Source organism: Nannospalax galili, unplaced genomic scaffold (genome assembly GCF_000622305.1).
Source record: "Nannospalax galili isolate Female #2095 unplaced genomic scaffold, S.galili_v1.0 scaffold162, whole genome shotgun sequence".
NCBI classification, from domain to species: Eukaryota; Metazoa; Chordata; class Mammalia; order Rodentia; family Spalacidae; genus Nannospalax; species Nannospalax galili.
In genome coordinates, this window is record NW_008350388.1 from 266877 (window position 1) to 291120 (window position 24244).

At 43.8% G+C, this 24244-nt stretch overlaps 1 protein-coding gene across 7 annotated transcripts in view; it reads right to left on the bottom strand.

The window, feature by feature from the left end:
* Positions 1-24244, bottom strand: part of Tmem241 (transmembrane protein 241) — a gene marked incomplete at its 5' end in the record, with an annotated part of 121622 nt that overhangs the window by 61156 nt on the left and 36222 nt on the right. For 6 of the 7 annotated variants that reach the window (XR_003851829.1, XM_029570696.1, XM_008847610.3 and 3 more), the window contains 7 exon segments: positions 348-382; positions 1558-1593; positions 5892-5937; positions 6787-6835; positions 9179-9230; positions 12366-12391; positions 19859-19936. Coding sequence is in view for 6 of the 7 variants with exons in the window: in XM_029570696.1 (XP_029426556.1) it covers positions 348-382; positions 1558-1593; positions 5892-5937; positions 6787-6835; positions 9179-9230; positions 12366-12391; positions 19859-19936 (322 nt within the window). 7 annotated transcript variants of the gene reach the window in all.

Genomic DNA, 24244 nt, shown 5'->3' on the forward strand with positions numbered 1-24244 from the left:
CACACAGAAAATGATATAATGGGACCTGATACTTTATAGGCCAATTTACAATTTTCAAAGTTCAAAAAATAAAAGTTTTTGAACAACTCTGGCAAGGATAAGAATGAATTCCTGGGCAGTAAATCCAACACGGGATATTTTTCACTTTCATGTTATACAGTGCTGGGGATTAACCCTGGGCCTTGTGCATGCTAGGCAAGTACTCAACCCTGCATTCCCCACTCTCAAAGCAGTTTCAAGTCTGTGAGCCATTCATTCTCTCAAACTCCTACAGGATGTCTTCAGAGAGAAGCAGCCTTACAGACCTGTGCTGAACAGCAAGACAGGCACGCGCTCGAGTGGCTTACCTGTGGGATGGGAGGCAAAGGCCAGGAGCACCACACTGAAAAGTAACCACAGTAAAGCAGTCAAGAAATCTTCTCAAGCACACACAGGCACCCAAAATGCATTAAAAACACACACATTTCCACGCAATTTTACCTAGTAATAGCTGAGCTTGCCTGAAAGAAAATTGTCTATACTGACTAGAATGTACTGACTGGTATAGTTTGACTGAACCCAGATCCTCAGAGAGTGAGAAGCTTTTAGAATGGCTTCTGTTTTGGCAAGAGGGTTCATACAGGTCTGATGAAGGTCTCACATCTCTATGTTTGTATTACTTTTTCTGGCCCTGGCTGACTTTATTATCATGTCATCTAATTTACAAAGCTTGTTTGAAAGCTAAACGCATACTCCAAATTACAAATAGGTTGCAATCTAAAAGCTTGGTTGGGGCAAAGGAGTACACAGGGGTCATATACCATACTTAAAAATTACAAAAATTCCTCCCATATCTCCCCATCACTTTTTTCTGATAACTTCATGTGGAGGGGAGGGAGTAGGCATGGATTTGATCAAAACACCTTATATGCATGTATGAAATTCTCAATAAATTATTTATTTTTAAAAAATTATAAAAATTAAGCCTCAAACAACCAACTACCTTAACAAATGTACTTTAAAACATCCTGAAGTCTAGGTTAAAATATTGAATTTTGAGAGTATGCTGAGTGTCACATCAGCTGGATCAGGCCTGTCTTCCCCATAACAACTTTGACGCTTTGTAGGCCTAGAATTGAGTTAGGAAGACAGACCTAGGAAGGCCCTGAAGCCAAACTCAGGACCACTCGGGTAAGAGATTCAGGTATGCAGTCTAGAAGTGAAGGTATGGGCACTGGAATAATATCCCACTAGAATAATATCCCTACACTACAGTCCCCTCGTTCAAGGCCAGCAGAAGCTTTGCCTGCCCAGCCTGAGGGCAGGGCTGCTATTTGGATTCCTCAGATTTTGATCAAGTCATAATTATTTAACTTGCTTTCCTGACAGGCCCTTTTGCTTAAAACTCTCTAATTAAAATATGGTTAGAAAATAGAACCTCAGTATTCTTGAAAAAAAAACTCTTTTTCCTTGATCTTTCTGAGACAGAGTCTCCCTGTAGCCCCAGCTGGCCCTCACTGTGTAGACCAGGCTGGCCTTGAACTCAGAGAAATCTGCCTGCCTCTAATATTATCTTACCTGAATATGTAGTTTAAATACTGCTGGTCAATGTCACTGTGGAATGAGAGAGAAAAGGACAAAACATATGAAATGATGGAAGGGATTTTTAAATCTATAAATGGTCATTTTCAAATATACTATTTCCCTAAATTATCGATAGGAGGAAGAGTACTTTATATTCATGATAAATTCCTGTTAGTTAACCTGAAATAACTTTTTATAATTCCATAATTTTTAAAAACTTATAAATTTCCATTAACAATTTTACTATGGTTTCCTTTCTTCTTACTTCAGACATAAAATATTTCTAGCACTGAAAAAAATTATTAAATGAAGTCATTAATTCAGCAGTTCATATCAATACAATTAAAAAGCTAAAAAGAGAAAATAATAAAAATGTTAAAAGCAGGCTATTTTCACCTAATTCAATTTCTGCCTACCACAGTACAAAAATAAAAAACAAAAAAGTCAACACATTCGAACCAAAGATTTCGGATTTTCAAATTCTTTGTTTCTCTTAATACAGAATGAACGTTTGTTTGACAGTACTAGCATCCATTTCCCTCTGCCTCTTGCCTTGGCAATATTCTAGAACAGTGAATGAGAAGGACTTCAAGGCTGGGTCGGTGCCTGTAACTCCAAAAACAACTAACACAGCATATTTTCCAGGTGTTCAATGACTGTACTGAGGGAGGGAGAAAAACAATGTGCATATATTCTCATCTACATATGTGCACACTATGGTCTGGAAACACTGGTTTCAACTGCTTAAATAGCCACTGTCGGAGCAGTGGTCACAGAAAGGCAATCTGACTTTTTTTTTTTTTTTTTTTTTTTTTTTTGTCTTTTTGAGACGGGGGTCTCTTTGTAGCCCCAGCTGTCCTGGAACTCACTATGTAGACCAGGCTGGCCTCGAACTCACAGAGATCTGCCTGCCTCTGCCTCCCAAGCGCTGGGATTAAAGGCATGAGCCACCATGCCTGGTGGCAATCTGATTTTTAAAAAAATATTTTATTTATTATTTTTATTTTATGTGTATGAATGTATTGCCTGCATGTGTGTGAGTGCACCCGTGTCGTGCAATGCCGCAGAGGTCAGAAGAGGGCTTCGGATTCCCCTGGAACTGGAGTTAAGGACGGTTCATAGCCGCCATGTGGGTGCTGGGAATCGAACCCGGGTCCTCTGAAAGCGCAGTCAGTGCTCTTAACTGCTGAGCCATCTCTCCAGCCCCAATCTGATTTTTAAATTACTATGAAATTCTACTATAAAAACAAAAAATGAGTATTGAACCAGATTTTAGCTATGGTTTACAACATTTTGACATTTCACCATATACATAGCTTAGCATATTTTTATTTATTTATGCTTTGATGGTTTGTTTGTTTTATTGTTTGAACAGGTTCTTACTGTACAGCCCAAGCTGGCCTCAAACGTATTATGTAGCCCAAGTTGGCCTTGATTTCTGTGGTAATCCTCCTAGAAAGTGATGGGATTACAGGCGTGAACCAACATGTCTGATTCTCAGTGTATTTTAAATTTTTTCATATTCAAAAATTGATGTAAATTCTTCTAGCACCTACTTTTTTTCTAACTATAGCTACTACCTCATCAGATCTAAAATTATTTTGGCAAGAGCACAGTATATACACACATGTATTTAAGTGAGCTCTATAGAGAAATACTCATAGGCAGTTTAAAATGGCTTCTTAAGGGCCAGGGAGATAGCACAGTGGGTAAAGACACCTGCCACCAAACCTGCCAACCCGAGTTGGAGTCTCAAGATCCACATGATAGAAGGACTCCTGCAAGAAGCTTGTTAAAAGCACAAGTTGTGTAAGACTGGTTACTAGGTAAACTTTACAGTTTGACATTTACATTTGAAGGGAAGAGAACTCATGCCTTCCTTGCACTCAACACAGGAAGAGAAAGTAATGTAACCAAGGCGACCCATGCTCCACAGTCACTCTGCTCACTTGCCATCTTAGGCAAAGGGTTCAATATTTCCATGTTTCCCAGTTTTAATTAGCAGCAAAAGGACCAAAAGGAGAAGATAACTTTAGAACCACCAGAAAGTTTGTAATATAACCTATAAATACTATAGTAATATTGTCCTAATAAGACAGGAGGACTACTAAGGTAACTTTTAGATGTAAATGGAAATTCTTACTCTACAGACAGGACCAAAAGGGAGACTACAAAGGTAATTATTAAAAAGAACATGAATCTTGATTTGCATATAATTGTTCTTTCAACAAGATTTCAACATTTAAAAAATTTTTCAGTTCTGGGGAGTGAACCGAGGGCCTCAAGCAAACTAGACCAGTACTCTGCCACTGAGCTATATCCCCAGCCCTGAACATTTCCTTTTAAAATAAACCAATAAATCACAATTCTGGTGGTGACATATGCCTGTAATTCCAGAATTTAGGAGACTGAAGCAGGAGGATCATAGGTTCAAGGCCAGCCTCAGCTACATAGGGAGTTCCAGAACAGCCGGAGCTACATGGCCCAGCCTTATCTCAAAAACCAAAAAAACAAAACAAACAAACAAAAAAACCCATAATAAATCAATCACAATTCTGTATTGCTTTTAAGATTATTTTGTTTAAAAATCACCCATTTCACCAGGCATGGTGGTAGTGCATGTTTTAATCCCAGTACTCGGGAGGCAGAGGCAGGTGGATCTCTGTGAGATCAAGGTCAGCCTGGTCTATAGAGCAAGTACCAGGCCAGCTGGGGCTGTAGGAAGACCCTGTCTCCAAAAAAGAGATACATTTTATTATTAACACAAGTATATTTTTATTTCAGGTTAGATTATCCAGGTAGGGAAAGAATAAACCACAGTGCAGTCCCGTTAAGCTGTGAGTCAGGTTTTAATGGCAAAGTTCACTGTGGCAGTGGGCATACAACTATCAAAGAAGCTATAAATACAAATTCTGAACTGCTTCCATCAATGGACCCTGCTTCATTTTTAACAGGCAGTTCCTAGTTTGGTCCTGACACATCCTTACCTGTGGTTAACTACCTCCCATGGTGTGTTGGCCACTTTCAAAGGAGTTCAATTATCAACTTGATCAACTACCTTGAGCCACTGGACTTTCTGGCTTCCAGGGATCATGCTTAGCAGATAAATATCCAGGACCAGTGGGATGGCTCAGTGGATAAGAGCACTTGCTGTGCAAGTATGAGGGTCTGAGTTTGATCCCCTAGTGGATGGACAGAACACACATACTACAGCATGTGCATGCCCACATCATATACACACACACACACACACACACACACAAATAATAATAATAATAATAATAATAATAAATACATTTTAAAATCCAGGACACTCCAATAACATTAAATTACAGCTAAATGGTAATGTTTTAGTATATGTTCCGATCCACATGGAATACTTAAACTAAAATAATTACTTGCTGTTCATCTGAACTTCAAAATTAACTGGGCATCTTGTATTTTGCTGTTGTTTTCCTTTTGTTTTGTTGAGGCATAGTTTTACTATATTGCCCAGTCTGGCTTGAACTCTTTCGGGGTCTGGAGTTCTGGAATAAATTACAGGTATGCACAGCCACACCTGGCTCTACCAGCTTCAGCCGTAAAAACACTTCAAAGAATAAAAGGCCTCTACTGCGTGAAAGTCACAGGGGCATGACCCTCAGGAAGGAGTCACCCCCAGGTCTTCCTCTCTAGGCCTCCAGGCGTCCCCGTCACCCAGAGGCCAGCTGGCCAGCCTCACTGGAAGCCAGAATTCTTTTACACTCATCAAGGCTGTTTCACTGACTACCTGCTAACAAGACTGACAGCTGGGGAGACTTCTGGATATAAACTCATTAGAGCAGAGCTGAGGAAACAAGAGCACAGGAGCTGCCCCCTTTTTTGTATTTTATTTATTTTGTCTTTTTGAGACAGAGTCTCTCTGTAGCCCCAACTAGCTATGTACTCGCTACGTAGACCAGGCTGGCCTTGAACTCACAGAGATCCACCTGCCTCTGCCTCCCAAGTGCTGGGATTAAAGGCGTGTACCACCACACCAGGCTCAGGAGCTGCCCTTCTAAGTTGGATGTAATGTGGGCAGGTCACAGGCATTTCATTACATTCTCATCTAAATGGTTGCCCCTGAAGGAAGTAGGTGGAGACTTCCATGCCTCTGCATACATAGCTGAAGACTGGTCCTACACAGGTAGCAATGGGCCACAGGGTAAGTGACCCAAGCAGCAAAAAGAGATAGTCTGTGAAGGCTGTTTGCTATCCTAACTGCAGAGTCTCTGGTTAGATGGAAGAATTTTATGACGAGTGGGTCTCACCTGTTTAAACAGTCAACTCACCAAACATTAAAAGCTTACCTTAATATGCTGGGCTTCTGCAACTTCTGGAGTACTTTGTAAGCCCCTAGAAATGAAGTGATGTGGGTCACTGGCAACTGCCAACACTTTCAGGGAAGCAGAAAATCCACAGGAAGAAGAGCCCCCAAAGTGCAACTACTGGTCCCCTTTTCCCTATGAGGGTTACACACACTGACAGGAGGAGACAATAGGTTGCAAAGGTTCAAATTCCATCATCCTCCGTGATAATCCCAGCCGGCCCTTCAAGCCAAGAATGCTTCACGACTCCCTGAACAGGGCCCTGGCCTCCTTGTGTTACCTCAGCAGGTAACACCAAAGGGGCAGTTTGTATTTCCTTCCCCTGATGCACATGGAAACGAGACACCCCAGAGATTTCTGATTTTTCTGAAGAGAGGAGTTGAAATAAAATGGTCTTTTTATTTCACCTTTTTTAGGTTTTGTATGCTACAGAAAGAATTTTTGACATGACCTTCTGAGTACCCACCCACACGTTTTAGGGAAGACCAACCAGCATTCCAAGTAAAACCCAAGCCATGGTGAGTTAATGTTTGCACAAAAGAAAAACTCTGTCGGAAATGGAAGCATTTGAGGAAAACTCCAAAATTGGAAAAAAGAACAGAAAATGTCCATTTAGTTTTCATTGTAATACCGAGGATTTAATTTTCCTATTGTCCAGGGTCCCTCAAAAGTGGATACACAGCCAGGTGTGGTGGCACATGCCTTTAATCCCAGCACTCAGGAAACAGAGACAACTGGATCTCTGTGAGATCAAGGCCAGCCAGCCTTGTCTACACAGTAAGTTCCAGGCCAGCAGAGCCTACAAGGAGACCCTGTCTCAAAAAACAAACAAAAAAGTGAATACAAAGTAAAATCTAAAACGATTTCAGTAACTTACCTACACAAAAGAAGTGAATTACAGCCCAAAAATATCCATCTGGATCAAACTGTAATACAGGATTAAAAATTAAGAAAGGAAAAAAAAAAGGCTAAGTACAGACAAAAGGATTTTGTGCAGCAATTAGAAGCCCAGTGGTGAACACAGAGCCAAGGCTCCAAATGGGCCGTGAGTCAGTTCCTCATTGCCACCCAGTGGTTCAAAACATCTTCCTGAGTCCTCCAGAACTCCACTCCCCACACTGCCACCACCCCCATGGTGTTCAAACCTAAGCTCATGACATCCAAACTCCAGTATGACAAGCCCTTGTCAACCCCCTTAGTCACATCTACAGCCCCCCAACCCAAAGATAAGGATGGTCTGCATTTTCTTGAGTGTGAATGCCTCCCCTATAACTCAGCCAAGGAGACCCCTCCCTATTTGTGTATATACTTCTTTTTGCAATGCTGGAGGGTGGAGCCCCAGGGCCTGACACGGTAGGCAAGCTCTCCCTCAGAGCTCCACCCCCAGCTCTGACTCCTTCCTCTTTATTGTTATCCATAGGACTTAGTATCACCTACTCCACCCCATAATTTCTTTACTCTGTCTCCTCTCCTCTAAATTTTAAATTCCAGAAGGGCAGGGATTAGAACCAAGTAGACACATAGTAGGTGCTCAATAACGTTAAATCCCCAAATATTCATGACCTACCCTGAACTTGTACCTTGGCCTACTTTCTTTCCCTAGTTAACTCCTCTTAGTTCTTCCATATTTAGTTCCAGAAAGCAGTTTTTTGCCCCAGCAGCACAAAGATTTGGGTTAATTCTAAAATTTCCATGTATCCATTAGCTGACCATGTCTGGGCCACACCATTCTTTAGTTATAAAATGAACACAAAACAGTCCCTGCCCTTTCAAAATTGTGAAACTTATTTTTCCTGTCTCTCTTTGTGTGTGTGTCTGTACAGGTGACAAGCACATGCACATACATGTGGAGGCCAGAGCTTGACTTTGGGTGACTTCCTGTACTGGTTCCCTACCTTTTGAGACAGTGTCTCTCACTAACCTGGAACTCATCAGATAGCTAGGGGCCCCTAGGATCCTCTTGCCTCTGCCTCCTGGCACTAGGATTATAAGCCTGCACAACCACTACTGGTTGTTTGTTGTTGGTTTTTTTTTTTTTTTTTTTAACATGGACACTGAGAATCTGAACTCAGGTCCTCAAGTGCTGTACTCACTGAGCCATCTCCCAGCCCCATGTTGTAGACTTTCATGAAGACAGGGTACATAAAGCTTTGGCACAGAGCCCAGCACACAGCAGGCTCCCTACAATCATTAGTTGCTCCTATTTCCAGGGTCTCTGCTGCTTCCCAGAATTCACGACTCCCTGAACAGGGCCCTGGCCTCCTTGTGTTATAATGACCTGTTGCCGTGTCTGTTTCTCTCCCCTTTGCTCTAAATGGACTCCAACTTCTGCCAGGTCTGACTAATCTTTCTACCCTTGGAGCCTGGCTCAGTGTGAGATATTTGGGGACTTAATGCCAGGGGATGGGATTAAAGAGCTGGCTCAGTGAGTAAGGATACCTGAGTTCAGTGCCTAGCATCCAAGTTGGGTGGCTCACAACCACCCATAACTCTAGCTCCAGGGGATCCAATACCCTCTTCTGGCCTCCAGGGATACCTGCACTCACATGTAAACCACACACACACACACACACACACACACACATACACACAATTAAAAATAAAATAAATCTTTTTTAAAATAAAAGAATCCTAGGGGAGAAAGGAAGAAAGGTGAGCAAGGAAGAAAATCCTAGCAATGAACTGACTACTGGGGGTAAAAAAGACCCTCAGTAGAGCTGGGTGTGGTAGCACACACCTTTAGTCCCAGCACTTGGGAAGCAGAGACAGACGGATCTCTGTAAGTTCAAGGCCAGCCTGATCTACATAGTGAGTTCCAGACCATCTGGAACTATGGGCTACAGGGAGACCCTGTCTCAAAAAGACCAGAAAAAGAAAAAAAATAAAATAAAAAGGCCCTCAGGGTCTAAGGTAAACCTGACTTGGGCACAGGATGACAGAGTAAAAACCACTGCAGAAGAAAAGGTCCTGGGGTGGCATGGGAACACCAATCTGACTCAGTTCTGGAGGCTGGGGTGACTTAGGTATAGGATCACAGGTTCCCAAGGCACTCACAGAAGGTAGACTACATGCCCCCAGGAGCCAGAGTTCTAATGCCTAGAGAAATGATACAGCTGGGCCAAAAGGCAGGTAGCCTGATGGTTTTTTGAATGTCTCTGCTAGGCCAGGCTACCCTGATTCTAAAAAGAAAGGAGTAGAAATGCTACACATCTGTGAGCTTCACAGAGTCAACAATTCTTTGAAGGCACAATGAGTTCACCTGGTCTTACCTGAGAGTCATTGAAAGGAAGGCACCCTGCAGCGGCCAGGAGGAAGAGGGCACTGTGGACAGGCAGATAAAACAGGCCACATCAACTTCCAACATCAAAGCACTTCCTACAGAGCACGGAGGCAGAAACCATCCACTGGAATCTGCAGGCGATCAAGAACCTGGGTGGCCAACCCAGTTCCCCACCAGCCTCTGAGAGTCTCACTACCCAAATCTCTCTCAATTATGTGCTCTGCTCACAGCCAGGCATTTCCTTCTCTGTGGCTCAGCCGACTGATTCCTCAAGCCTGACATTCGCAGAACACCTGAAAACCAGAGTTGGATCACCCCAGAAAGGTGTGCCTGTCAGATGCTCCCAAATACACAAGAGGCAGATTGGGAGAGGAGACCACAATCAGGAGTAAGATGAAGGCAGCGGGGAGAGTGGAAAGTATATCACATCATTATCGGCCACCACCTTGTCTAAGCCACCGTTCTCAATTTCTCCAATAACAGGGCAGATCCATCATGTGCTTCCTGATACGATGCACTTGGGACACATCACATGTGTGGTACTTCTGCCTAACATGCAGACCTGAATTGAATCACGAGGAAATGCTGCAACAAACCCAAACTTAGGCCACAGCTCACAAGCCTAGACTCTTCCAAGAGGTGAAGGTCAGCCTGGCAAGACGGCTTGGAGGGTAAAGGCACTTGCTCCCAAGCCTGCCGGCCTGAGTTCAATCCCCGAGTCCCACATGGCAGAAGGCGAGAACCATCTCCATCAAATTGTCCACTGACTTCCACAGGCGTGCCATGGCACATGCATTCCCCACATATAAATATATACACATACACCACCATAAATAAATGCAATAAAAATTCTAATGTGAAGGCAAGTCAAAAAATGAAAAGAAAAGGTTAAAGGACTGACCCAGATTGACCCAGATTAAAGGATAAGAAAGACGTATGTTGTCCTGAGGACAAAATGGGATAGTGGCAAAATTAAACATGGACCCAATCTTAGACAATAGCACTGCATCAATGTCAGTCTTCTAAATGTAACAGCACTTTGGTTATATAAGAGATGGTTGAGTTTAGGAGACAAAAGTGTTTAAGGATAGGGTCATGGTCTCTGCAACTTATTCTCAATTGCATCAGAAAAATAAAGGAAATAATATATATTACATATATTGCATAATATGTATGTATTCGTGTATATATGGGAGGAAGGGTGTGTGTGAGTGTGTGTGTGTGTGTGTGTGTGTGTGTATGAGGGGGGGAGGGAGAGAGGAAGTGAGAGAAAGAGAAAGAGAAAGAAAGCATAAATACAAAAACAGTAGCGATGGGTATGTAGGAGTTCACAGTAATATTCTTGCTTAACTTTTATTTCCCGGATACAAATCTTGATTAGAAAAACCTCTGTAATCCTGAACTACAGGTGAAATGCTATGGTGCTGGGATCCACTTCAAAGCCATTCCGAAGGAAGGCAGTGGGTGGGTCTACAAGCTGAGACTCATTGAAGCTGGGGGACAGACATAGCGACTTCATTAAGTTCTATTTCTGCGCATGTTTAGAAATTTTCACAAAACTGGGGCTGGAGAGATGGCTCAGCATTTAAGAACACTGGCTGTTCTTGCAGAAGACCCATGTTCAAATCCCAGTACCTACATGGCAACTAACAATTGTCTGTAACTCCAGTTCCAGGAGATCTGATGGCCTCTTCTGTCCTCCTCAGGCACTGCATGACATGGGTGCACTTACATACATGCAGGCAATATACTCACAAATGCCCTCGAGCCACGCTGACTATATCAGGAATTAGTAAGCATTCGTAGCTTTTCCACAACTGCTAATCTCCTTTAAACAAGAGGATGAGTCCTAAGGTTTTGTGTTATATTTTTTCTTTCAAGTTACAATCTGCAACAAAAGCCAAAAGAGGGGGCGGGGATTGGACTGTATGAAAGCCCAGAAATGCTTGAAACAAAAACCTAAACCCATTTACTAAAGCAGCGCTGCTGGTTTTCCACCTGTAGGACGGCCACCTGCAGGACAGGGCTTCTTAGTCATTGCAAAGAATAGGGGTGGGGACTCAAAGCAACTGGGCACTGTTAGAATGACACTGTAGGCACAGGGACCTGCATGAGTATCTGGCCCAGGACAGACTCTCCCCAGGAAACTGAGGCACAGAGGGTCGTGAAACCTGTCCACAAGCACTGTGCTGCAGCCACAACCACAATTCAAACCCTGACATGTACAGGCTCCTGTTTTACCACCATGGAAAATCTTAGAGGGCCAGTAAACTGCAAACATTGTTTTATATTTATGTGTCTATGTATGTGCATGTGTCTGTGTGTCTATGTGTGTTCATGACGTGGTGGTACACTTGTATGGGAGTGCACACATGGGTATGGTTGCACATGTGTGAGCATGCATGTAGAGGCCAGAGGTCAATCTTGGGTGTCATTCCTCAGGAGCTATCTACTTTGTCTTTTGGGACAAGGTCACTGGGACCTAAGACTTGCTTATTTACGCAGGCTGGCCCATAAGCACCAGGGATACACCTGTCTCTGCCTCCCCACTGCTGGGTCCGTTACAAGCACATGCCGCCACACTGGGCTCTTTATGTGTGTGCTGGGGATCGAACTCAGGTCCTTATGGCTTGCACAGCAAGCACTTTACCAACCAAACCATCTCACCACACCCCCTTTTTACTCTTAACATTTTAAGTTGTTTCCATGTTTTTCATCTTCACTTTCTATCATTGCTACACAAATATTAGTGAAGTTTTGGGCATCCACTGTGAAATAGAAAATGGGTTGATTCCCCTCCAGACTTAAATATTGCAGAAAGTAGAGAATAATTTCAAAAAACCCCACAAAACAGAAATCTGTGACTGATTATAATAAATTCCCCTTTCAGCAGTTTATCAACTAAGTTCAAATCAGGTGAAGGGCCAAAGAGATGGCTCAGTGGTTAAGCACTTAGTGCTTCTCCAGAGGACTCCATTTCAGACCTCAGCACCCACACTGGGCATCTCACAGTCACTTGTAACTCCAGTTCCAAGATATCTAACACCTCTTCTGGCCTCAGAGGGCACCTCCACACATGTGGCAGACATGCACACGGACACAAACACATGCATGTAAATAAAAATAAATCTTTAAAGTTAAATCTTGTACCTTTGAGGTGTTTTCTTTGAACTTACCTACATATCTTTGCAGGAGGAGTTTTCTGTATGAAAGTAAAGAAACACAATTAGTCATTCAAAACTCTTTCATTCCCTTAAACAAAAACATTTAGATTAAGAGGCAAATAAAATTACAAGTCAATTTATTAGGGGATTTAACAGCTTGCTACAATTAGTATTTATTGCAGCTTCTTCTGCTTAAACCAAATAATAACTCGGGCCAACAGCTGAGTCACCCCGGCAAGGCACTTTGACCACTGTACCATGTTTGCTTGTGAACCACAAGATGATGCTGGTGCCAGTTTCAAAATCTTACACACCACGTGTGGGGCCTCGTGGCACAGGGCAGTGTGTCTGACTCCAAAAATCTTACACACCAATCCAAGGACACAGAGAGAAATCAATGTGATCTGCATGGGAAATGAAACTAATCCTCTAGCTCAACTTCTAGTCTGTGTCTGGTAGTCTCACCCCGTGCCTGGGCTGGCTTTGAACCTGCAATCCTGTTGCCTCGGCCTCCTGAGTAGACAGTGGTGTAGTCCTTCCCATATCATCAGACCTGGCTTGTCAGGAGATTTTTCTATTTGGCACCCATACCAATATATATTCGGCATACGCAAAATTCTATGGTTATGTGTTGCTAAATAACCAAGCTTTTGTTCTTTTAATAGATTTTTGTGTGCAAAGCTACGGCTTGTTGCATCTTTCGGGTCATTAACCTCTGAGCACTGTCCAAGCCATCATCAGAGTACGGGAAGCAGGGCTGCACCACCCCCTGGTGGAAAGAGTTAGCCACTACATACAGAGATCACTCACTAACCCGGCCTAAGACTGGCGTTATTAACCCTGTTACAATACAATGTGTTGCCAAAAATTCTGAGCCAAATATAATGGAAAATTCACAAGTCTGGTTAAAAGCAAGAATAGAGGATAGAGATTAAAGAGCTATCCCAATCTTCCCATGAATAACACGCACACCCATTAACTTAGGGGCTGACATCACAAGGGAACGAATCCATGCTCTTTTTAAATATTAATCTGAGACGCAGAATAACAATAAGATACAGGTTCATTACACAGCTCCATTCCTCCAGGGCTCTGAAAACAACTGAGTTAATGTTAGGCATCCACCTTTTCTGGCCCTTGGTCCAGAAATAACCTCACACTGAGTCCCAGTAATATCTCAGGGTTTGGGGTTGGTAAATACATCTAAGCAGGCATATTGCTGGTTCAAGGTCAGCTTGGGCTACTCAGTGAGAACCCTACCTTTAAAAAAATCGTAATGACAAAAACAACAATAAGGGCTAAAATTGCTCTGGATTACCTAGCTTACTCCACTTACTCTGCAGATGCTATTCTATTCTTTGCATGCATTGTCTGATGTAATTGTGGGTTAATGGTCATGGGTTATCTGATACAGAGAAAGTCACTCAAGATATGAAGGAACTTAGGGAAGAGGTTGACCAAGGTCATGGGGTTTGGGGTCAGCCTTCTAGTTCTACAACCTGAACCTTTTCTGCCACAAACTGCCTGCCTGTCCTTCAGTGACAACCCCTCTGGCCTTAAGCCACCAGCTTTCAATTGATACTTCCTCTGCCCATTTGAAATATCCTTTTTTCCTTATCCAACTGGAAAATCCCCATCCACCTCAAGCAGCTCCATTCAAAACTAGCCCCAGCAAAAACTTCCCTGCTCCTTCCCAGTGCTCAGTTCCTGGTCCCCTCACACCCTGTTCCAGCCACATGTGTGATTCCATGGGAGTCACAGACCATGAGTTAATGTTAGCTCTCCTCCACTCAACTCTGAGCTCTATAAGGATCATAAATGTGCCTCCCATATCTCTGCAGTTTTAGGTGGGGCAGAATGTTTAACATTTAGCATGAATATAAAAAGCACTGAGAAACAATACTGGCAATATTCTAACCCTCTGCAAAGTAATGCGATTAATTTCAAAGCTACCTATTACCTTCTAGTCAAACTGGTTATGCACATGGGGTGGGGGATGGGGGGCGGTATCTACAAAGAGCTAACCATGGATGGTAAAAAATGAATCACAGGTTCTAGATCAGTTTATTCTCATAATCTAGGAACAGAGTCATGAGGAGGTTAGTTTTACTCTCCAGAATTCATTCTAGTAAAATCTCCACATAATAGATAAACCAAGCCTTACAACTTTTTACATTTGAGTGTGTTGGGGGGTGGATGGATGGGTGGATGGGTGTTCACTCACATGTGCATGTGAATGTCAGAAGACAACCTGCAAGAGCCAGTTCTCTCCTTCTGTCATGTAGGTTCCAAGGATTGAACTCAGGTCATCAGGCTCGGAGGCAAGCACCCTTCCCACCAAGCCATCTCACTGGCCCTTGCTGTAACATTTGATAGTGTGTAAGGGGAGGAATAACTGTGTTCTTCATGAAAGAATATCCTTTCATTAAGGCTCTTAGCTGTGGATCTAAGATGTAAGTCACATTAAGAACACAGCCCAAGCCAAGGAGGGAGAGGCAGAATGAGTTTGAGGCCAGCCTGGATCACATAGTGAGACCTTGTCTAAAAAAAGGAGCACCAGGTATGGTGGTACACACTGTAGTCCTAGCACTGGGGAGACAGAGACAGAAGGATCAAGAGGAAGCCAACCTCAGCCACCTAGCAAGTTCAAAGGCCAGCTTGGGCTATGTGAGACCTTGTCTCAACAAAACAAAGTACAAACAAACAAAAAAGAACAAATTCCAGAAACCTTCATCACAGAGATTTAAATGCCAAGCTTCTAGAAAAAACATCTGCAAGTCCGCAAGTAGAGACTGGCTCACATGTGCTCCATCCAACATGGAACAGCAACGAGAGCAGGATTCCTGACCACTTATTAAGTGGAAAAGCAGGATGCACTTTGCCATTTGTGTAACTGCATCTATATATGTGCACAGCAAACAATTCTGTGAAAATACAGAACAACTGATTTCTGAAGTTTTTTCCTTTGCCTTTTCTAAAGCTACTTACATCTTGCTATATTCATAAAGAGGATGGGGGTTGGGGCTTTTTGAGTCTCACACAGTCTCACATTTCCAAAGCTGGCCTCAAACTCACTACATAGCCAAGGATGACCTGCACTGCCAAGTACTGGGATTACAGGCACACACCACCATACCCAGGGTTTCACACATGCTAAGCAAGGACTCTACCGACTGAGTACCTCCTTAGCTTAAGAGGGTTTTTTTTAATGAGTAAAATTTTCACCCTCTCAATTAATTTCTAATTCACTCTGGAAGCAAATGTTAGCCAGGTATGATGGTATATACCAAAGGATTGGGAATTTAAAGGTCATCCTCAGTTACACAGTAATTAGAGGTTTGAGGCCAGCGTAGGCTACATGAGACCCTGTCTCAAGCCAAAAGATAAATGATTTGTTGATTTCTGTGACCAATAAAATAGCTGAATAGTCAAAATGCTTTGTGTTCCCTAGTTACTGTAAGGGCTACACTCTTAGCCAGAAGCCTGGCCTTGGTCTACAAGTGAAGGAGGGTCTCTTGGTGGACAGAAATATCCCCAGGAGTATGCTTTCACCTGACTCTTCCCCTCATTTGCATCTATAGAGTCCAACTTGGCCACTAGGAAGCAAAACTCTGGGGATGTGTCTCCATCTTGCCCCAGACCAGGCAAATCTTCATTTCTAAATTTGTAAGAAAGCATCCCTCTCATGACTAAGAATTTGGGTGGTGTGAGTCAGCCAGCCTCCCAGAGCCAAACAGCTGAAACTGAACCTTAGTGAAGAGAATGACTGCCTAGCCGAGGACCTGGGCTGAGCCTAGGGTTATAAAGAGACCCACCATATGCCTTCTTTTGAACAGCTCAAAGGAAGGCAGCCCAGGATGCAGAGAAAATAACACCATGTGTCACTGAACATAAGAAGACAAGAAAAGGAGCTGGCCATTGGGGGGAGGGAGGTCACACCTGTCATTCTAGCACTCAAGAGGCTGAGGAAGGAGCACTGTCCAGAGTTCAAGGCCAACCTGAACTATATAGTGAAACCCTGTCTCAAAAAAGGAAAAAAAAAATAATAAAGCCACCTAAAATCTAGCTTTATTTTATGGACTGAAAAAGGAGAAAATAACACCGAAACACATCAATGATTACAAGAGCCTCCTGATTTTAGATTATTTAATATGGGGTGGTAGAAGGGGTACAGCACAGGTTAAAACGAATGAGGAATGGAAATCACAGAATGGTGTGTATGGTAAGTAAAATGTCAGAGAGGTGTGTGTCCCCCTCTGACCCTATGATGAGCAGTGGCCAACTCCCCACACCTCCCCACTCTGCTCTTGGACAGCCTCAAAACAGACTGACACTGGCTGTGCCTGGGACTTGCACATCAAGCTCTCATTCCTCAGTCCCCAGCCAGCTGCCCTGAGATAGAGACAGATACCCTATGAACTACAGTGGTCACCGTAGAGAAAGAGAGTGAGGGTAGAATGTGGGTAGAAGACTGGGAGTGGACAGGGAGCCCTAGATTCCGATGTAGATGATGGCGACAGACCTGAGATTTCCAAGTGAAAGGCAGATCTGTGGACACATCTGATCCTTTTGCCTGAGGACACCCAGAGGACAGCAGGCAAGGGCTCTACCGGGACTCTGAGCTCAGGGGAGAGGACAGAAGTGGAGGCTTCAGTGAACAGAAGGGAGCGGCTTCTGGGTGGGGTCACCCAGAAAGTGGGTGGCGTGAGGACAGAAGGTCCTGAGGTTCAGCCCTACCAGACCCTGAAGAAGCAAAGAACAAAGAAGAGGCCAGATAGCTGTGAGGGAAGAGCCTGAGGCTCAGAAGAGAACAGGGAAACGACATGAGGTCAAGACAGTATAGAAAAGAAACTGAGTTGACAGATGGTATACAGCTCTAACAAAGAATCACCTAGATGATGGCCACCTACCTCAGGGGCCCCAGCTAGAGTAATGTCAGAGTAAGACTGGGGACAGAGCAAGAACAGCTGGCAGTGAGAGGGACAAGCAGTCCTGGACAATGGCAGGTCTCATTCTTGCTGAGGCCTGTAGTCAAGAAGAGCATGGATAAGATGGGCCGAGTAGGAGTGGGGTACATTTGGCAAAGGAACTTGCCAATCTTCCCACTTGGAGGTTGGTTTTGTAAACACACCCTCCCATTGTTGGGTTAACAGGAGTGAGTCTCCCACAGCTGATTCCAGCACAGGTGAACTGAGAATATTGAGTTTGTTTATGAGTTGAAGGGAACAAGCTGGAAGAGATGTTCAGGACACCAGGCAGAGGAGGGAGATAGAAGAGACCACTCCAAGGAGTGGGTGGATGCCAGGGAACTTGGGTGTGGTAGGGACAGACACCTCTCTGCAGTATGCCTGTAGGAACTATATGGCTCAGGTGGCCATCTAGTCCCTTTGGAGTCCAGAATTTCCAAAACTTGACAGGAAACCAAATGAGCAGATGTCAGGAAAAAAGAAACTCCTCAAAGAGGGACCAATTAAAATTAGAATGAAAGCCACCACTGTTAACTCAATAATTACAGCTGATACATGGAGTACCTACTACATATCAATGGCAGGGAGCACTCAACCCTTGCACAGCTATCAGTCCTCCCTCTGATGTATGAGCTGAGTGTCATTAATGTGGCCTTTCACAGATGGAGGTCCCAAAAGTGAAGGATTTGTTCCAGTGGTACTGCTAGGGCAGGCAAGGAATTTGAGAAACAGGAAAAGAGGCAGATTCTTAAAGAAGTAAAGCTTTCAAATGTTAACATTTCAGCAAGCCATCCTCAAACTAATTGTTACTGCTTAGTTTAAAAATGAACCAGGAGGCTAGGGAGACGGCTCAGCAGGTAAAGGCACAAGCCCGAGGACCTGAGTTCAGTTCCTGGAACCCACATGAAGGCAGAAAGAGAGATCCAACGCCACAAAATTGCTTTCTGATCTCTACACATAAACTGTGGCACACATGTACATCATACACACACATACACATATACAAATAATTAAAAATTTAAATTTAAAAAATGAACTGAGCAGGGGTGGGGGAGATGACTCAGTGAATAGAACACTTGCAGGACAACCATGAGGACTGGAGTTCAGATCCCCAGAAACCCACATAAAAGCCAGGCAGGTGTGACAGACACCTGTAATCCCGGCACTCAGGATGCAAAGATAAGGGATCTCTAGGGCAAGCTAACTAGTGAGATGAGCAGGAATCGGCAAACTCCAGGTTCAGAAGAGACCCTGCACCAGTGAATAAAGTGGAGAGGGAGTGAGGAAGACACATTAACTTTGGGCTTCCATACACATGTGCACCCACAAATGTGAGCACACACACACACACATTCCACACATACCACACACACATTAAAAAAAACACCACAGAAGGGGTTGGAGTTGGAGTTTCATAGTACAGTGCCTACCTAGCATGCATGAAGCCCTGGGCTCAATCCCTAGTGCCACAGAAAGCAAGTGATGTCACACCCTGTAACCCCAGCAACTCAGGGGATGGGAGGCAGGAGGATCAGAAGTTCAACATCATCCTCAGCTACATAGTGAGTTCAAGGCTAGCCTGAGATATGTGAGTCTCAACAAAACAAAATAGAAACCAAAGAGCAGTTCGGGCCCTAAGCTGACCACATAGCTAAAGGGTAAATTGATGGCAATAAATACTCTTAGCTGTGCCTCCAAAAAAAGCTAAACTTACACTAACAAATGCAGTTAGCAATCTTCTATCTCATACACCCATCCTGTGTTTGGGGCCACACAGGACAGCCTTCAGTGACTGCCAGTTAAAACCAACAGTAATGGAGTTGGTTAATCATTCTCTCCTTGGTTGGCCCGAGGAGGTCAAGTGTGGTTTCAGTGCCCAAGGCTCACGTCACCCTGTACAGAATGTAACTTTCATGCCCATGCTAATAAAAGCCTCAGTGGACAAAGACTCAGTGGGACTGGTGCTCTGTTTGTGCCACTGGTTACCCCACCTTGCTCTCTGAGTGGGGCTCTAGCTTGTAGTACTCTTCCATTACTGTGTCCTTAGCCTTTCTTCCAGTCCCTTTGACTCTTGGTCTTGGAAGGTGCTCTAGCAAAGCATCCCTAGCCATAGCTCCCCTCATCCAAGGACCCAGGTGATGTTCCAGTTCTCGAAAATGAGTATGGTAGGGCTGGGAATGGAAAGAAAAGTCTCCAGGGTGAAAGACCCAGTACCCTGAGTGAAACTGCTGTGTTTCCCTACAGCGCCAAGACCAGCTCAGAGTGGAAATGCTTCTGACAGCAAATTCCTATTTGTCTGCCAAGGGCCTTATCCTCCCTGGCCTGGAGTCCAGTTGCATTCCCATCAGCATGCAGCATGCATGTGTGACTGGCTGAGCAATGCCAAAGCTGGGTCATCTGAGATCGGTGACCACTAGCAGATGTCTTCATTGGAAACTGGTGGGAGGAAAGGACTCGCATTCCAGCCATCAAATGAAAAGTGGGTCTTTGGAATTTAAAGCAAGGGATATGAAACTAGCACTTTGCTTGATCATTTACCTCTTTCCAGAAGTATTTCTGGTACCCACAGATGAGAACTTCAGCTACATTATGCAAAATGAAAAACACAGGAACGGCCTGCAAGCAAACAGAGTAACAATCATGAAAATACTCTCTCCCACCTCCCAGCTACATAATTCCTTATTTAAAAAAAAAAATAAGAATAAGATGTGGGGGCTGGAGAGATGGCTCAGCAGTTAAGAACACTGATTGTTCTTGCAGAAGACTCGGGTTCAAATCCCAGCACCTACATGGCAGCTAACAACCGTCCGTAACTCCAGTTCTAGGGGATCCAACAGCCTCTTCTATCCTCCTCGGGCATTGCACTACACGGGTGCACTTACCTACATGCAGGCATAACACTCATACACATAAAATAAAAATAATATTTTGTTAAAAAGATAAAAATAAGATGTGTAGGAACATTCAGCACCCACACAGTCTCTCCAGCAAAGACTCTCCTAGACTAGTGCTTTGCTGGAACATTATTCTTGGTGGAGTAGAGGATAAGTCTCCTCTCTTACAGGTTTTTTTTAATCCACATTTTTAAGCACCACATGTGAATCATGCACCATGGCAGATAAACAAATCTCGTGAACAAAGCGGACATACTGTAGGGAGCCTATTCCCAGCAAGTGGGAGGTCAGATGGAGCACCAGCAAGATGGCTAACCCAGCCAGGGAAAAGCAAGCCTTCATGGAGGAAACAAAGCCTGAGAGCTGAATGCTTGGTAAATTGAAACACAGAGGAGGTGGCAAGTTTTACAGGCAGAGGAGGGCTCAGAGGCCCAGAGGAGAGACAAAATCAGCTCCCCTAAGAACTAGAGGAAGTTGAGCATATGTGGAAAAGAATGAAGAGGAAAATGGTAGGAGAAAAAGTGGAGAGGTCATCACAGGCCATATTGGGGAATTACAACTGTCCTGAGGGTTCCAGGAGCCACTGAAGAGTTTTAAGGCAGACCGTGGCATGAATATATTATGTTTAAAGAAGAAACTCGGCAAAGGCAGCAGAGACGACTGCCAAAGTCCAGGGGTACTAGGGGTACTGCAGGCTGAAAAACATCCCTCTAAAAGATATCCACATCTTAATCCCTGAGGTCTGTCCATGTTCCTTTGTATAACAACCACCAAAAAAAGGTCCTTGCAAATTTGTTACAGCAATTACAGGAAGTTAATCTGAGGGGCTGAGAGATGGCTCAGTGATTAAGAGCACTGGCTGCTCTTGCAGAGGACCTGGGTTTGAGTCCCAGCACCCACATGGCGGCTAACAACTGTCTGTAACTCCAGTTCCTCCGCAGGCATTGCACGACACTGGTGCACCCACCTACATGCAGGCTTACACTCATCTACACAAAATAAAAATAAATTTCTTTTTAAAAAAGAAGTTAATCTGAGCGAGCAGACAGGGAAGCCCGAAGTTGGTAGCACAGTAAAGATGGAGAAAAGTAGCCGCATTCGGGAAATATTTTGGAGATGGAACAGAGGTGAATGTGTGAATAACTGGGAACAGAGGAAGGGAGGGAGGGAGGGACAAAAAATGTAACACTAGTCTAGCATGATGGTGTATGACTTTAGTCCCAGCACTTAGGAAACAGAAGCAAATAAATCTCTGTTGAGTTCAAGGTCAGCCTGGTCTACATAGCGAGTTCCAGGCCAGCCAGGACTAGATACTCAGATCCTGTTTCAATAAAAAGAAAAGAAACCCTACAGAGGGCTGTCTTACCCTATGCAGATCCCTGCTGCACATTTGCTAATAATGGCGGTCTCTCCTAACTTGACAGAAAGATTGACAAGGTTGAGAGGAAGGATTAAGGGTTCAGGCATTGTCTTTAGCACTGACAAACATAATGATGGCTCCTGGAAGGCGGTTGACAATCAAGAATAATATCACAGGTTTGACATCGGCCTGGGCCTCACACTCCAGCTCCTTCACTCATGGATGAAGGAACAAGCCCCATATCCAACTCTGAAGTCTTCCTTTGTGGTATGGAGACAGCAACAGCTATATCCTACGGCTGCTGGGAAGAACCACAGCCTCACATGGGTAGAGGATGCTGTTGAGGATGTTGATAAGCATCTTAGGAGCCCTACACAGAATTAGTCATCACCAGCTGGCAGGCCACCCTACCCCTCTGCAGAGAACCACCTGCATAAACTGTTCTGGTTTAGATCATGCCCCTCACCTGCTTCTAGGTGGGTTTTTGAGACCAGACTTTCTATGCAGCTCTGGTGAGCCTGGAAACTGCAATGGGTCCTCCTGCCTCTGTCTCTCTAGTGCTGGGATCACAGGTGTCAGCCACCATGCTGGCTTGGCTTTATTCTTTATGAAGGATACACATTTACCCTTTTATTTCTATGACTCTATAGCCCTGCTCTAGTTCAGTATCTGTTTTACCTTCCCTGTTTCATTTCCCTTTTAACCCATGTCTTATATTTTTCTTCCTTCTTTAAAATAACATTTTCTGCCTTTACTTATCTTTAACAGTTCAACTCATTTTTTTTCTCCCATTAAAAATCAGATTTTAGGGGGCTGGAGAGATGGCTCAGCGGTTCTGCAAGAATACTGGTTGTTCTTGCAGAAGACTCGGGTTCGAATCCCAGCACCCACATGGCAGCTTACAACTGTCCGTAACTCCAGTCCCTGGGGATTCAACAGCCTCTCTGACCTCTGCAGGCATTGCACGACACTGGTGCACTTACCTACATGCAGGCAATACACGAATACACATTTTTTTTAAAAAAATACGATTTTAGATTAGGTGTGGTGCTGCATGCCTTTAATCCCAGCCCTCAGGAGACAGAGGCAGATGGATCTCTGTGAGATCAAAGCCAGACTAGTTTACATAGTGAGTTCCAGGCCAGTTGGGGCTACTGAGAGACGCTGTCTCAAAAAACAACAGCAGGAAAAGCCCACCAAAATCATATTTTAATTCTTTTCTATTATCTTATTTTTCCTTTGTGTTTCTTATTCCTTGTAAACTTCCATGTTTTAGTCTTATGTGTTTTAAGATATTAAAGGGTTTTTTTTTTGTTTGTTTTTCTTTTTCTTTTTTTGTTGCAAGCTTGTCTTTATGCAGACAAGCTGGCTCCATGTCTGATAAAATCAGGTCCTGGACTTCTAATCCTTGGTTTGAGAGGAGAGCCAAAGAGACCCCCCCCCACCACCACCACGTATAGCGGCACACACCCTGAGAAGAGTGAGGCAGGAGAATCTAGAGCTCAAGGCCAGCCTGGTCTACACAGCAAGATCCTGCCTCAAAGAAAAGAGAAGAAAATCTCAGACAGCTTAAACAGGTAAGTCATGTGGCATATAGAAGCAAGTGAGACAGGGTGACCTGGAGCCGAGCAAATGAAGAAATTTTAAATAGCTTTTCGCATTACTTTTCTCAAAAGTAATGGTTTTGGCCTCCTTGACTATGGAAAATCAGAAATGAGATCAGGTTTAGGACTGAGATTACAGAACTCCAGAATTGTAAACTTGGAGGAGCCTTAATTTTCTCAATTTTACGAAGAGTGGGCAATTTTCTCAATCTCCCTAGGCCCCACCCTTACAGATTCCAGAAAAGGATCTATCTGTCTACTAGAATTGATTTCAAAGCACACTAACAATGGCTGCCAACAGTGTGTTAAGCATGGGCCAATTGTTTTATTGGCGTTCTCTGACTTAAACCTCCCAACAACTCTACAAGCAGATGTGATTCTTATATAGACAAAGACACCAAGGCTTCAGGCTTCGAGAAAGACCAGGCAAGTTGTTCCAGTGTTCACAGCCAATCAGAGGCAGAGCCCTGACTCCAATCCAGGCCTGGCTGCAAAGCCTATGCTCCCAACTTTGACCTAATGATACTCAACTTATGTCAGGTACCCAGTGAGCCTGCAACTAAAAAGTTCAACATGGATACTATAAGCCAAATCCTGGCAGCTAGCCAGCTATGTTGGTCATGGTTGTGCTTCCAGCACTCAGGAAGCAAAGGCTGAGGATTACTACTAGTTCAAGTTTAGCCTGGGCTACAGAGTGAATTCCAGGCTAGTCTGGGGCTACAGAATGACAGATAACTCTGTATCAAAAATAAATAAACAAATGAATTAAAATTAAAATTTAAAAAAATCCTGGTAGCACTAAAAATTAAAAAAAAAATTTTTTTAATTTTTATTTTATGTGTATGAATGTATTGCCTGCATGTATGTGAGTGCACCTGTGTCAAGATTCCCCTGGAACTGGAGTTAAGGCAGTTCATAGCCACCATGTGGGTGCTGGGAATCGAACCCGGGTCCTCTGCAAGAGCAGTCAGTGCTCTTAGCCAGTAAGCCAACTCTCCAGCCCAAAACTACTAAGTTCTAAAATGAGTGAACTCCAAGAAAAATCTATGCCATTTTAGAAAAAAGA